This window comes from Schistocerca cancellata, chromosome 12, assembly GCF_023864275.1.
Source record: "Schistocerca cancellata isolate TAMUIC-IGC-003103 chromosome 12, iqSchCanc2.1, whole genome shotgun sequence".
Classification (NCBI taxonomy): Eukaryota; Metazoa; Arthropoda; class Insecta; order Orthoptera; family Acrididae; genus Schistocerca; species Schistocerca cancellata.
In genome coordinates this window covers 153,524,544-153,540,825 of record NC_064637.1, presented here as the reverse complement: position 1 = coordinate 153,540,825, position 16,282 = coordinate 153,524,544, and the positions used below count along the sequence as shown (strand labels likewise).

The 16,282-nt window shown below is 40.6% G+C and overlaps 1 protein-coding gene across 4 annotated transcripts in view; it reads left to right on the top strand.

Moving 5' to 3' along the window:
- LOC126109408 (coronin-2B-like) overlaps positions 1-16,282 on the top strand; it is a 118,324-nt gene that overhangs the window by 78,745 nt on the left and 23,297 nt on the right. For all 4 annotated transcript variants that reach the window (XM_049914440.1, XM_049914441.1, XM_049914439.1 and 1 more), the window contains one exon: positions 1,796-1,935. In XM_049914440.1, the coding sequence (XP_049770397.1) occupies positions 1,796-1,935 (140 nt within the window). The remainder of the gene's footprint in view (positions 1-1,795; positions 1,936-16,282) is intronic.

The following is a 16,282-nucleotide window of genomic DNA, read 5'->3' as shown; positions in this document are numbered from 1 at the left end:
TGACCATTACAGCATGTGTGATTTGCACACTTACAGTGATGCTACTAGCATCACTCTTATACAGCTGGTGTGAAATTTGAATAGACACCATCTTTCAGATGTAGAAATGCACTACCAACTTTCGTTTATGTCGCACAACTCCTTCTTGATGTTGCTTTTTGTGTGTGTGTGTGTGTGTGTGTGTGTGTTTCTTTCTGATTAAAGCTGTGAATTGAATTTTTTGGACAGAGAGATAGTCCAACAATAAACAGTACATTTTGTGATCCCATCATTAATTGTTATTTATTATATCCTTTGTCTGTATCATAGTCTACTACTGAAGGAAAAAATGAATCATTATTTGAATAAATCAACAAATTGACAGAATCTACCAGTTACGATTGGCTAATTGGAGAAACAGATTTCGAGAGAAGTATTGTAGCATTGTCACTAATGTAGCATTAGGGGCTTTACAGTGTGGATATTTGTTCGTGTTCTTTTCCTGAATAATTTTTTGTGATGGAAGTTGGTTACATCTATTCATTGCAATCAAAACATTTCAAATTTAGTTGATTTTGAATATCTGGTGTATGAGCGCATTTAAAAAATAGAAAGTAAGACATTCTCTTTGTGAAATTTGCATTTTTGGACCAAGATTAAAAGTAAACGTGGCATTGTTTTAAAACTAAAATTTTATGTGCATGTCAAAGTGTCTGGTGTGTTTGCTATTGTCCATGTGTTACAGCTGTAATTAAAAGCTATTTGAAGGTGTTCATATTTGGTGGAGCAAGAGGAAATGGGCTGTAAGATTAATCCTTTAATGACTTTTTTCAAATTATGTTCAAAAAATAATCTTTTTATTAATGAAAAATGGATGACATTACCTAAAGACAAATAAAGACAGCTTTTATAGCCCAAAATAAGTTACAAAATTTTAAGAGCACAAATTATAAAATGCCTAGTATACTCGTGCACTGGACTTTGACTAAAATATCCTGAAACTTGAAGTCACTTTTTAGTTTCTGTGTAACTACAAAGTCTAACCATGTATTTCACAACAGTTTCCTGTAAACATAAATCTTGAATGGCTGGCTGGAGCACAGTGGATGTATTCATCTCATACCACTGGTGAGCACTTCTCACTCAATTGGGGAACTGTCATCACTTTCAGTCTTCATTGAAGAAATATCGCATTCTTCTACACTTTCTAAGCTGCTAAATTCAGTGTCAAACTCAGGATCACTACAGCCATTCTGTGTTGAAAGCATTGTCTTAACAAGGAGAGTGTATGAAAGCACGTGTTTTGGTGTCGAGTATCCAAAGCTGAACACTGTAAAGACGATATCTTGAGGCAACCATCTCAACCAAAACACAATAGGCGGGCTACAAATGTAGGACCAGATGTTCTTTAGTGGGTGAGCACTTAACTATCACTGCTGAAAAGTATATATGCGTTGCCGCTCTCTCTCCTCCCAATGGTCTGTTCTTCAGTTGGTCGAGTATACTCTGGATTTTAAGTTGCTATCAAAACAATAAAAACTAGATAACTCATGGTATTAAGCTAAGGAGTTGAAAATAATTATTTGGTCAAAGCACTTTTAAATGACGAATTTAGGAATAGTTGTTTATCAAGTTTAATGTGCTATGCAAGAAATTTTACATATAAAGGAGCACAAGAAGTTATAACACTCTTGATAATTTCAGTATGTGACACATGATTTGGATGGACTCTTTAAAGATTAGGCTGTTAGCAGTTATTGATTGTTGTAGCACTGTTCCTGCCTTTCATAGCTGATAGTGTTCCCATTTGTCTAAGGTGTGACAGTACACACGCACAAACCTCGAGTCCGTCAGCCGCGGGACAACGTGCTCCCCATGGCTAACAACAACAACAGCCGCAAGTTTGCCTTCCTCTCCCAAGAGACGGTGCCAGATTACCGGCCCATCGATGTTAAGGTATGTTTAGTTACTGTTTGAGGTTAAATGACTATTCCGTTGCTTCTTAAATGAGCACCGTAATTATAATTTTTTTTACACCTAATATTGTAACTGGTTTGATGCGGCCACCACAGAGTCCTCTCCTGTGCCACCCTCTTTCACTTCGCAGTAGCAGTTTCACTCCTGCATCCTCAACTATTTACTTTGTGTATTCCAATTTCTGTCATCCCCTATAGTTTTCATCCTTGGCAGCTCTCTCTAGAACCATGGAAGTTATTATGTTATGACTTAACACATGTCCGATCATCCTGTCCTTCCTTCTTGTCAGTGTTTCCCATATGTTCCTTTTTTCCCCAGTTCTGTGGAAACCTCCTTATTCCTTATCTTATCGGTCCTCATATTTTTAACATCCTTCCACAAACCACATTTAGAACACTTTGATCCTTCTCTTTTGCAGTTTTCCCATAGTTTGTGATTCACTACCTTGTAGTGCTGTGCTTCGAACACACATCCTCAGAAATTTCTTGCTCATTTGATGTTTCATAGTAGCTGCCTCTCTTGACGAGGAATGCCGTCTTTGTCTGTGAGACTCTGCTTTTTATGTCCTTTGTCTGTCGTGTATTATTTTGCTTCCAAGGTAGCAGGATTCCTTAACTTTATCTATGATCATTCAAAAACATTCATACGTGAAATAAGTCATTTATTCCACTGTGAGTCAAACAATTAATTCTTTTTTCATAGAATGCCATTGGCCACTGATGGCTTCACAGCCACACACACACTAGCACTCTCTCATCTGACTGAAACCATGTCCACACGTCTTTCTTCGGACTGCCAAGGATTTGAAAATCACACAGTGAAAGATCTGGGCTGTACAGTTTTTGTTGCAATGTTTCCCAACCAAATTGCTGGATCGTGGCCTTCACTAGATTGGTAGTATGGGGACAGGTGTTATTGAGCAAAAGGATGATTCTGTACGACATCCTGAGGGCAAACAACAAAACCAGCTGTGTATACATCCCATATCTCCCCCGCCAAAGAAATCCAAAGCTGTTCACACAAGTTCCAATAGGTAGTGACGACTTTCTTCTTTGACTGCAAGGGTTGTCTGCTTACAGAGTTCTTCCACTGTGGAATCACAATGAGTGTGCAGCACTGTGAAGCGCTTTGCAGAAACAGCTTTGCTCCATGTAGTCGAAATGCCCAGGAGTGCTGTCTGATGGAATCATCTTGCTGCATGATAACACCCGCACCGACACTGCCGAGCAGACAGTGGCTACGCCTCTGCGATTTGGTTACGAAACATTGCAACGTCTTCCATACAGCCCCAATCTTTCACCCTGCGGTTTTCACATCTTTGGCGACGTGAAGAAAGAAGAGTGTGGACATTGGTGATTACTTTTCAGTGGAACCATTCTGTGTTCCTGTTTGATGGGTTAAGTTTTCATTTGACTGCTCCTTATATATTGTAATCCCTGATTTTGATGTTAGATTTATTGCTACTCTTATCCCTGCTACTTCTCATTACCTTTGTCTTTCTTCAGTTTACTCTCATTCCATCTTCTGTGCTCATTAGGCAATTCATTTCATCCAACACGTTAGTTACTTGATACACCTATCTAATCTTTAATATTCTGCAGCACTACATTTCAAAACCTTCTAGTCTCTTCTTGTCTAAACTGCCTACCATCCCCATTTTAATACCTTACTAGGCCTAATACTTAAATTTGTATGTAATGTTAACAAACTTTAACAAACTCCTTTTCATCAGAAATGTTTATCTGGCCATCATCAGTCTGTGTTTTATCCCCCTCTCTTCTACAATTATCTGTTGTTTTGCTGCCCAAATAGGAAAACTCATCTACTACTTTTAATGTCTCATTTACTGATGTAGTCCCCTCAGCATCTTGATTCAACTAATATTCCATCACCCTTGCTTTACTTCAGTCCGTGTTCATCTTACAACCTCTTTTCAAGACACTATCCATACTTCACTTTGAACTCCCTCACCATCTCTGACAGAATTAAACCCCTCATCAACAAACCTCAAAGTTTTAATTGCTTCTCCCTGAACTCTATTTCTCATTCCTTTGTGTACTTTACAGCTTGAATAAATTCAAGGGATAGGCTGTAACACTCCCCACACAGTCCCTGCCTCCCTATCTCCTAAGATCCATCTTTCCATACATGCATGAATAATTTTTTTTAGTATTTTGCCATCATGATTCAATAAAGTGATTGGTTCATTAATAATTACACTTGCCTTCCTTGGGACTCAGAGTTAAATTTTGTGATAAGCTGATTGAAAAAGTCATAATATACACTCCTGGAAATTGAAATAAGAACACCGTGAATTCATTGTCCCAGGAAGGGGAAACTTTATTGACACATTCCTGGGGTCAGATACATCACACGATCACACTGACAGAACCACAGGCACATAGACACAGGCAACAGAGCATGCACAATGTCGGCACTAGTACAGTGTATATCCACCTTTCGCAGCAATGCAGGCTGCTATTCTCCCATGGAGACGATCGTAGAGATGCTGGATGTAGTCCTGTGGAACGGCTTGCCATGCCATTTCCACCTGGCGCCTCAGTTGGACCAGCGTTCGTGCTGGACGTGCAGACCGCGTGAGACGACGCTTCATCCAGTCCCAAACATGCTCAATGGGGGACAGATCCGGAGATCTTGCTGGCCAGGGTAGTTGACTTACACCTTCTAGAGCACGTTGGGTGGCACGGGATACATGCGGACGTGCATTGTCCTGTTGGAACAGCAAGTTCCCTTGCCGGTCTAGGAATGGTAGAACGATGGGTTCGATGACGGTTTGGATGTACCGTGCACTATTCAGTGTCCCCTCGACGATCACCAGTGGTGTACGGCCAGTGTAGGAGATCGCTCCCCACACCATGAGGCCGGGTGTTGGCCCTGTGTGCCTCGGTCGTATGCAGTCCTGATTGTGGCGCTCACCTGCACGGCGCCAAACACGCATACGACCATCATTGGCACCAAGGCAGAAGCGACTCTCATCGCTGAAGACGACACGTCTCCATTCGTCCCTCCATTCACGCCTGTCGCGACACCACTGGAGGCGGGCTGCACGATGTTGGGGCGTGAGCGGAAGACGGCCTAACGGTGTGCGGGACCGTAGCCCAGCTTCATGGACACGGTTGCGAATGGTCCTCGCCGATACCCCAGGAGCAACAGTGTCCCTAATTTGCTGGGAAGTGGCGGTGCGGTCCCCTACGGCCTTGGCGTGCATCCGTGCGTCGCTGCGGTCCGGTCCCAGGTCGACGGGCACGTGCGCCTTCCGCCGACCACTGGCGACAACATCGATGTACTGTGGAGACCTCACGCCCCACGTGTTGAGCAATTCGGCGGTACGTCCACCCGGCCTCCCGCATGCCCACTATACGCCCTCGCTCAAAGTCCGTCAACTGCACATACGGTTCACGTCCACGCTGTCGCGGCATGCTACCAGTGTTAAAGACTGCGATGGAGCTCCGTATGCCACGGCAAACTGGCTGACACTGACGGCGGCGGTGCACAAATTCTGCGCAGCTAGCGCCATTCGACGGCCAACACCGCGGTTCCTGGTGTGTCTGCTGTGCCGTGCGTGTGATCATTGCTTGTACAGCCCTCTCGCAGTGTCCGGAGCAAGTATGGTGGGTCTGACACACCGGTGTCAATGTGTTCTTTTTTCCATTTCCAGGACTGTAGAAGTGTTTTTATTTCTGCACTTAGATAGTAGGAAGTTGGGACAATCTACTTCGGGTTTTAAGAGAGTAAGCTTATCAATGTCTGTATACTTTTGACCCACCAAGAATCCATATTTGTCCGTCCCATTCCAAAAGTATGTTTTTTCAAACTGTTTAACACTCTGTTGTAGCCATCATCACTTTCTTACTTGAGGAAAATATTTCCCCTCAAATTCAAATTTTCAAACTGTGGTTAGGAAAAAGAACTTGTTGCTACATTAGGAGAATGAGGTCTGTGGTAAACTGGTTTGAATCATAGCTGATGCATGTTCACCATTCTCTCTTTCATTATGCTGTTTGAAGTGAAGTGTTGTCCCAGTGGATGTACACTGGCCCCACCAATATGCAATGTAATTCTGTGTGCAGTCAAATAACAAAGTGCAACTGCAGCCACTTGTAGTGCTTCTGTTGTCAGAATAATTCATCAGGATTGTAGTCAGGATACCAAAAACAGCAAGACTACAATCTCCACAACCACCAAACCTTTGACTACTTTGTCAGCAGTTTTCATTGTTAATGTGAGGATCAAAGTTCATCCACTATTAAAAATCTGTGCAGAAAGGACTGTGGATTGGACCTCGCTGGATTTTGCATTGAAGAGTTGTTCAACATACATATTTGATCAAAAGTAGACTGTAACTGTTCCCAGTGCTAACAAAGCTTTTGTGCAGTGTCAGTCATTGGAAAGCTTACAGTAGCAATTATATGTAACACATTAATTTTTTGTTCTTCCTTTACTTCAGTATTAATTTCCTTGACGAATTTTTCATAGTGACCACAACAGCCTAGCTGGAGCACACTTCTGTTTCTGTTCCCCTATAGCTAAATACCAACAATCTTCTGTATCCCATGCCACACCACCTGCTTGACACGAACGTAGTATGCATCTGATAGCTTCAGCAAAAACTTTAAAATGATACAATAATTTTGTACATTTGCTGCCACAGCTGTTGATACTTTAACCCTTTCAGACCTGATTTTTTTTCCCTGGAGGAAGGAAACAATTTTCTTTATGTATTAATGCCCTTAGGTGATTTTTTAAATGATTTTAGATGCAAGATTTATACAAAAATATGTACCCGTTTTCAAAATATACTTTGTACACTTGGCTTCATTTTATTGAATAAAATAACTAATAATGAAATATTCTCTATTGTAATAAATAAAATGACCACTCAATAATTACCATGCAAAATAACAATAACAATATTCAATTATACAGTGGAATATAGTGAACCAACCACATCAGGGTATTCTGGTGTCACGAGCTGCTGCACACTGTTGTGATGGCTAACAGTTGGCAGCACTTGCACGTAATGAAAAGCTTGAACATTCACAAATGCATACCTCAGATTCCAATTGGGGGAAAATATTTTTGTTGCAGCTAAGACACAGTAAAATTTTAAAGGTTTAATGTAACACTGTGCATAAAACACCACCTCAGCTGCTGTTGAGAACAGGTTCAGTTTCCCCTACTGGTTCCATTCATTGAAGATCCTCAGATGCCCAGGACCATAAAATAATCACAGTTAGCAAAACAAAATTTACTATTCTCCCATAGAAATTCGCCAGACTTAACAAACTTCCCTCATATCCAGTACAGGGTATGTACTGAAAGTACTGTGTGCATGATAAGTACAATCACATAATGAGATCTGGCCTCTGTGTTTGTTGTTCCACGTAGACCTGTAAGAAGTCGGTCATCAGGTGCCCTCCTTTGTGGCTTTAGAACAGTGGTATCTGTGCTGTTGAGGGGTAGAATATGTCCTATAATGCTGGCAAATGATTTGATTACGTTGATCAAAAAGTAATGTAAATATTGAAAGCTGTGGTGTTTTGTCATCTCCACATGTCTGTCACCAAAAAAAAAAAAAAAAAAAAAAAAAAACAACTTTGGTTTCCCTTATCCAATTGAGACTGCTAGTTCTTTTTCTCTTCCCCATTTTTTTATCCAGTTGCTAGGGATTTTTTGGGTTTCTTCTGTTGACTTTGTAGAAGTTTAAAATTATGATAAGTTGAAGTGCTAAAGTATTGAGAGAACATATTAAAAAATCAATTTTCTTCTCTTCTGTTTGCATTTGTAGTGTAAGAGGATAGGTTTAAAAGTTCTCAGAGTGAAATAGGAAAAAACAGTTTGCCTCAGTGAAACTATTTTTCATTTAGTGTCCCACTACACTAACGCACTTGGTACAGTCATGTTCCAATGCCTTGATACAATTTTGAAAATTAGATACTTCCAGGCCTGCAAAGTACCTGTCAACTTCTGCTGTCAGCTTGTCGTTTGAAACTAATCTCCATCCACCGAGGAAAATTTTGAATGTAGGGAAGGAGCAAATAAGGCAGGTGTGGCAACAATTATTTTACCACAGTAAGGACACTTGCATGTGGGTGCACATTGCCTCGATGAAAGACGGCATTTTCCTTGCCAAACATGCCCATTTTTTGCATATCTCTCATTGTAGTTGGTTCAGGATGTCAGCGTTGCATTTTCCCATAGTTGTATGACCAGTGGGTAGATAATCGATCAGCAGAATCCCTTTCACATCCCAGAAAACAGATACTGTGATCTTTCTCACTGAACATATTTCCTCTGCTTATTTTTGCAGTGGTAAATCAACCATGTTTCCACTGCTTTTGACTGTTGGTTTGTCTCTTAGGTATACCAATAGACTAGAGTTAGGTCTGTGGTCACATACTGGTGCAAGAAATCTGTTGGTACCTTTTAAAACAGGTCAAACATTGTTCGGGCGTTTCCGTTCTGATGCATATCTGGCTTTGTTTTAAGAGCCAGTACAGATTTTCTCATATCCAGTTCCATTGTTAAAATGTTATATACCCATTCAGATGACACCTCTATAGCTTCACCAATTTGTCACATTTTGTCTGTGATCCTACATCACCACTTTATGCACTTTCGCAATAATTTCTGGGATAGTGGCAAATGTTGGTCGGCCACTACACTGGTTCATCATACAAGTTGTCCGAACAAAATTGAAACTTGTTCATCCACTTAGCAACAGCTTAACATGAAGCAGCAGAGTCCCCCAGAGTGTTATGAATATCAGCATGAATGTCCTTTGCTTTCATAACTTTTTTACGAAATACATAATCACTGCTCAGATCTCGACCTCCCACCCTCGTTTCCCATCTCTTCCCGCCTCCAACTACAGAAATAACAACATAGGAATGACAAAGATATTCCCACCACAGATCACTACCCAGAGCACTGACACATCACATGTTTTCTCATAAAAGATGACTTATTATTATGCAGGAACCTTGTTGTGTTAGCACTGACCTCTGGTGGCAATTCTGTGAACTTCCAGTTGACTCCTATTTATTTCCTTTGCGTTTGGCTCTCAATTTTCTGATTCCTGCTCATTCTCCATGCCCTGTCACCCACCTGATATGAATATCCCCCCCCTCCTCCCCCCCAGTACCTCAGATTTATTATTGAGTTAGCCAGCTACATTGATATGCATTAAGTTTTGCTGCTGCTCTTTGTGCTATATTCTGCTATTTATGCAAGCGCAGCTTTTGTAGTTGGAGTCGGTTCTTTTTTTTTTTTTTTTTTTTTTTGTATTTAATTGTGCAATCCTGTACATGTGACATTTAGCTGTGTTCTGGACAGCTTTAATAAGGGGTGGAGGGGTGGGGCGTTGTTGCAGCTGCATACATGCTGTTGGGTCTTTATTCTTAGTGTCACGCGATGTGGGTATACTCCATCAGTCCAAAAAGTTCAAAGACTGATTTTATCCCTGGAATGTAAGTGATGTCAGTGAAGTAACTATAGTGGAAGCTTGAATTAACAACTATAAACAACAGACATGCTTTGGACCAGCCAGTTGCAAGCAGACAGTGTTCAGTTGTGGATGTGCGGCCGTAGGGTGTCAGTGTTGCGTCACGGGCGGCAACAGAGCAACGAGCGTAAATTGAGTATTACAGATGTTCTCCAGTGTGGTTTGAAGAAGAGGCAAGTGTGTCAAGTTTGTCCCACTCACCGTGAATCCCAAATAAGATGACAACATGTACACCGTGTGATCAAAAGTATCTGGACACCTGGGTGAAAATGACTTAAAATTTCATAGCTCCCTCCATCAGTAATACTGGAATTCAGTATGGTGTTGGCCCATCCTTAGCCTTGATGACAGCTTCCACTCTCTCAGGCATATGTTCAATCAGGTGCTGGAAGGTCTCTTGGGGAATGTCAGCCCATTCTTCACGGAGTGCTGCACTGAGGAGAGGTATCGATATTGGTTGGTGAGGCCAGGCACGAACTCGGCATGCCGAAACATCCCAAAGGTGTTCTATAGGATTCAGGTAAAGGATCTATGCAGGCCAGTCCATTACAGGGCTGTTGTCATCATGCAACTTCTCTGCCACAGTCGTGCATTATGAACAGATGCTCAATCATGTTGAAAGATGCAATTGCCATCCTCGAATTGTTCTTCAGCTGTGGGAAGCAAGAAGGCACTTAAAACATCAATGTAGGCCTGTGCTGTGATAGTACCACGCAACACAACGAGGGTTGCGAGCCCCCTCCATGAAGAACACCACCACACCATAACACCACAGCCTCTGAATTTTACTGTTGGCACTACACACGCTGGCAGGTGGTTTTTCCTCTGTTAAATTGTCCAACGAGGCATCGTTTGCCATTTACCAGCATGATGTGTGGCTTATGAGCAACCACTCGACCATGAAATCCAAGTTTTCTCTCCTCCTGCCTGTCGTAGTACTTGCAGTGGATCCTGATGCAGTTTGGAATTCCTGTGTGATGGTCTGGATAGATGTCTGCCTATTTCACATTACGACCCTCTTCAACTGTTGGCAGTCTGTCAGTCAACAGATGTGGTCGGCCTGTACGCTTTTGTGCTGTACGTGTCCCTTCATGTTTCCACTTCACTATCACATTGGAAACAGTGGACCTAGGGCTGTTTAGTAGTGTGGAAATCTCGCATACAGACAAGTGACACCCAATCACATGGCGACAATCGAAGTACATGAATTCCGCGGAGTGCCCCATTCTGCTCTGTCACTATGTCTAATGACTACTGAGGTTGGTGATATAGAGTGCCTGGCAGTAGGTGGCAGCATAATGCACCTGATATGAAAAATGTATGTGACTACCGTGATCTGGTTCAAATGCAAACACTAGTTGAACAAAATCCTGAAGAACTTTGCTGACAGTATCACATGTTTATATGAATGTTCTGTGTCTTGTACTCAAGTGAGGGGAAACTATACGGAACACCATAAGCTTTAAAATCACTGTCTTAACTTTCCTTTATTTTATGTTAATCTAGTCCTGGAAAAACTTTTTGTACTCTCTCTTTGAGACACACACACACACACACACACACACACACACACACACACACAGTAATCTAATAAAATAAATTTTGATAATTCTACTGCAATGACTGTTTGATTATTGCAGAATCAATGTTTGAATTGTTGTTTAGTTCTATTTATTTAGATTTAGAAAACATTTTGTAGTAAAGAAATAAAAATTATGTACTAAAAAATTAAATAGGTTACACCCCAGCAGTAAAAAGAGTTACAAAACACACAATTTGTCAGTTATTCAGTGTTGTTTGGCTCTTATGTAGAGGCACATTCGTACAAAATTGTTCCGGCCTTTTATTCTTCTGTCTAGTTTTGAGCAAAATAACATTTCAGTAACTAGACTGTAACTGCGTGAACAGTACCCGCCAATATGAATGAGGCCTCCATTCTTACCAGCTCTCTGTGATACCCCTTCCCACACAATTTTAACAGGAATCTATGCCCAATATTGGGTAGAGAGAGAGAGAGAGAGAGAGAGAGAGAGAGAGAGAGAGAGAGAGAGAGAGACTACCCAATTTTTCTCCCGAAGTTAGCAACAGTGATTATCAGTGTTAGTTACTTAACAAATTTGCAAATATCATACATTTTCACCCTATACTCTTCATGGATCAGCTAACAGTGCAACCTGACCACATTCTGCTCCTCATACCTTCCAAACTCTGGACACACTCCTGCAGTACTGGATCATCTTGGTGCGATCTCACAGTTTTTAAGTAATGTCACAGAGAACTATGTTCTGCAGTTTGATCCTGTTACCAGATTGTACCATCACCTATAATCTTCAGGTCATTATTTTAAACAAAAAAGATAAAGAGAAATTAATACTGTAAGTCATGCAGATGTTTATGTAGTTTTTAAAGATAACCATATTAACATTTTACAAGCTTGTGATCCCTAGACATCATATTTGACCCATGTCTGGAAACGTGCTGTTTCCATGCTACAGCCAGTATTTTATTGGGCCTGACCCAGTAAATCACTTGTTTTTACTATTCCACCCATTAATATCCAAAGAAATTGCTCATGTATTCGTCAGTGGGTTCTCTTCGATGTGATGCAGTATGGCCTCATCCGATATGGGTGTGCAGCATCTCCTTGGAGCACCGCAGTTATGCCTGCTGACAGTAAAGGTACCCTTTCTCAAAGCCTTTCCGTAATTGTGGTGAAAAGGGTACACAATGGAGTCAGACATTGTGGAGAACGATGACATCAGCATATCTGACATAACCAACCCCCATCGTGGCTACCTTTTTGCATAGGTACCTAGTAAAGACATTTCCAAATGGCTGTAGCGTGGAAATGGTGTGTGTCCAGACATGAATTCAATTTCAGAGTATTGTCTCCACAACCCCTTTTACAAGTCCTTGAGGGTTTTAGATATATGTATTGTACTGTGATGTGCATGTGCGGGTTGTGGAGGGTGTACTTGTGTGCAATTTTTTTTGCCAGTTTATGATAAAAAAAAGATTGATTCTTAACTACTATTTTAACTTTTCATAGTGTTTTTTTCACTCTTGCCTTCATTCTTAAGCATGTGTTTGTATGTATATCTATTTCTTCTTTGACTAATTTATTTTTTTATAATTTCTGTGCATCAACTTTTCTCTGTAGAAGAGAGCGGTACGTATTTGTATAAGAATTATGCCACATTGTAAATGTTTGTAATATTCACAGCTGAGAAGAATGTGTGCTATAGGAACTTTTTTGCTATGATTGGGGAATGAGGTGACATAGTCTAAGGCATGCTATATTTTCACGGACGCTTACGTGAAAATTGTAACTGTGACCAGCTCGAAAAGATGTGAGTGATATAAAGATGTCAAAGTATCTCACGTATCCAGTGCACTGATACTTCCGGAATATTGTTGGTCATATTTTATATTTTTGTACATGGTATCAGCAACTGCTGTATTCATGATTCATATTTTGTTTTATTTAGTCAAAACATTGCCAGTGGTATAATTTTCACATCTGTTTCTTACTTTTAGGGTGGATGTCATGTCTGCATTCACATTTCACTTGAGGTTTCTTATTCAGTAGTGGGGCTGTACACAGGAAATAGACTCGTAAGGCTGACAATCACGTCTGTTAGTAAGCCATCATTTTTGGGGCATCCAATGACACAATTTGTGGTCAGGTACAGGGTACAAAGGAAAAGGGTCACGGGGGGAGGATAGGACTGTTTACACTCCCACCCCTCACAGATACGTTCTTCTCAGCTGCCTTCCGTAGAGTAGTGTGAGTACTTCCTGGATGCACCTCAATATTACTCTTAACAATTTTATTGTAATTGGTTATGCCATTTATTCATTTTCTTCCTGTTGTTTTCCCCTTACAATGTCTCTAGTTTTATAATTTAGTCAATCTAAGGTCTTGTAGATATCTTCAACTGCACTATGTAAAGATAGAAGAAAAGAAAACTGGAGGGAAGTGGTTCTGTGGCAGAGACTGTTGATTCTTCCTTGGGAGGTGCAAAATTCAAATCCCTGTCCATCCATTGTGATTAAAGTCTCGTTACTGGCAATGTGTGCGTGTGTTCTGAACAACAACAGAAACTTGTGAGCACAGCTATGGTACTGCATTTAAGTTCTTGGTTATGTGCACAAAAACTGCTTTATTAAGAGTCTTTATGAATTCCACTGTTTGTATTCCACAAAGGATTTTCCGGTGTGGTGTGTAGAGGTTTGATGTACATTCCATTGAAACGCTGTAACTGATACATGCTTAATTCTTCGAAGTAAAAATTGTGTGCTTAGTTCTTCAGAAAAAAACTGCAAAGTAAAAATCAAACTGATTTCATTCAATATTTATTTCAAAATGAAATTAGCTGTATGTTGTACAAAGGTAGAAAATACGGGAAATTAAATGAGCATTCATCACTGTTCCTTTGTCAAGTTAAAAATATCAACCCTACATAGGAAAACTAGTCCAACAAATCATATTATTTGAAATATTTGTTTATCATGTTAAAACAATGTTACGACAAATGTAGGGGGTTATTATAAAGCCTTAATTATTACTTCAGAAACATCAAACTGTGACCACAGAACTCCATGATGGAGTTCGTCCTTCTCTAGTTGTCCACCGTTCAAAGCGAAACATTTTTATCAACGGTTGATGACTTGCCAGAGACCTCAGTTACAAAAGTCTGCATTTAAACTGTTCGGGAAATTTTCCGCTACAATATTAACTTGCAGTCTGGGAATGGCTGCCATGTAATCGTTTCTTCACCTGAAGAAAGATGTAGTCACTGGGCCTCTTGTCAGGAGAATACAGGCTGTGAGGCTGAATTTGATAGTGTGGAAAAGCAGCATGTATAACTGTGTCCTGTGCAGAGTGAACTGGAGTACTGTTGCGGAGCAAAAATGTCCCTTTGGACAGCTTTTTGAGATCCTTCATTCGCTCATTAATTTGTCCATTCACCAATTCATTTGGTCATTCGTTCATTGTGTTCTGTAGATACTATCAAAAAGAAAAACCTTCAGGGATGTGGAATGAGTTGGGTGTATATCAACATGAGACAAGGACATCATAGAAACTCGATCTATATGTTGCATTAACAGTGAACTATAACTACACTGCTTAATGCTGTTCACACCTAGGCATCTAAATTTGAGTAAATTTGTAAGAAAGCTTCTACTTCGAGAACAGCTACTTCCTCTTCAGTTTTCCTAGACAGCTGCTGTTTATCTGTTATTGATATGCTCGTACATGTACGTAATTGCAATTGGATTTTATAACCTATAAATACAGTCCTATTTACACAAGATCCATCCAATAAAGAACTGGAAAAGTTGTATGAAAAATACAAAAGGTTGATAAAACTTGTGCTTCTTTGTTGAAACCAATTGAAACACACTGTAGGATGGCAGTGCATTGTGGTGAAAGTTGAATCGAACACAAGTATAAGAATGGGCAGATAATTTGAAACAGGATGTGCCAAGTGTTGTAGATTCACCATGCCCAGGATACTCTGTCTATGCAGCCACAGAGAATAACATTGCGAGAGTTGTGTTGGTATGGGAAAATGGGCATGAATGATGCTGCAACAACAATGAACATCAGTGTCGGATCAGCCCACTGTATTGTTCATAATGTACTGATGATGTTTGAGAAAGTGTTTGCAAAGTGTGTTCCAAAACATTTGTAATCATAAATGAAAAAAAGGTGCAGGGATGTGTGCAGGGAGACGTAAAGTCTCTTCATACTCTAACTTGCAATGTACCACATGCAAACTGCATGTGTCAGGAAGCCGTAGTGTAACAGGGATGTGTAGATCTAGTGCTTAGCTGACGTACCTTGTCGGTTCTGCATTTCTGAAGTCAATCTACGATATCCATATCGGTCAGACTTACCTTACTTATCTACAGGACAGTTTACAGCATGTCGCACACTGGCATATAAATTTTGAGAATGAATGTGCTACAAATATAATACTCTCTGAAAGCTGTTCCACCTGCAAATATGTCGCAGACAAATCTAGTTGAAGCTCAGTATATTGCTGAGGCCCACTGTCCTCCAGTATTGTAGACGTACATTTGTTACAGCAATAACACAAAGTTCCAGTTGCTTGGATCAGAAAAGTAAACATAACTTTGAGCTCTCGGTCCTAGACTACTGACACACGAGAAAAGTTACTGGCACCAGAAGGTACAATACTACTCTCCTCCAATTCTGGTATGCTGAGAAACCTGTACCTGTCACGCAGGTCTTGCTACCACACAGCCAGGGTAGTTTAGGAAATGCTGGCACTTTCCCAACTAACACAAAATAATGGAATTCTCTCCCCGTTACAACTGGATGCTAATCAGTGATATATTCATAACACTGAGACTGTACACATGGAACAGGGAAGACAGCCAACTTACTTACATGCATTGTAGTAATGGTTTTGTGACTGGCATCAGGTCTTCACCAAACAAATTCACTTATATGCAACTTGGCTCCCCAAAACATCACTTATGTAATACGTACAAAGACAAAGCATATTTTGCCACAACTGTAGAGCCACGTCTTAATAAAAGTCTGCTCGCTCGATGCTCCCACCGTGCTCTTCTTGAACAGTGGCACGTCCTTCCACTACTGCCTGGCAGTGGCAACAATTTAATTACAACCTTGCCTTTGAGAATTATTAATATTCTTTATATTACAGTGCCTTCCACTGATGATACGAGTGAGACCCTTACACAATGATATCTCCTCCTAACTATTAAAGTCCGTAACATTTTCAGACCCTACTTTGCCTCTGACTT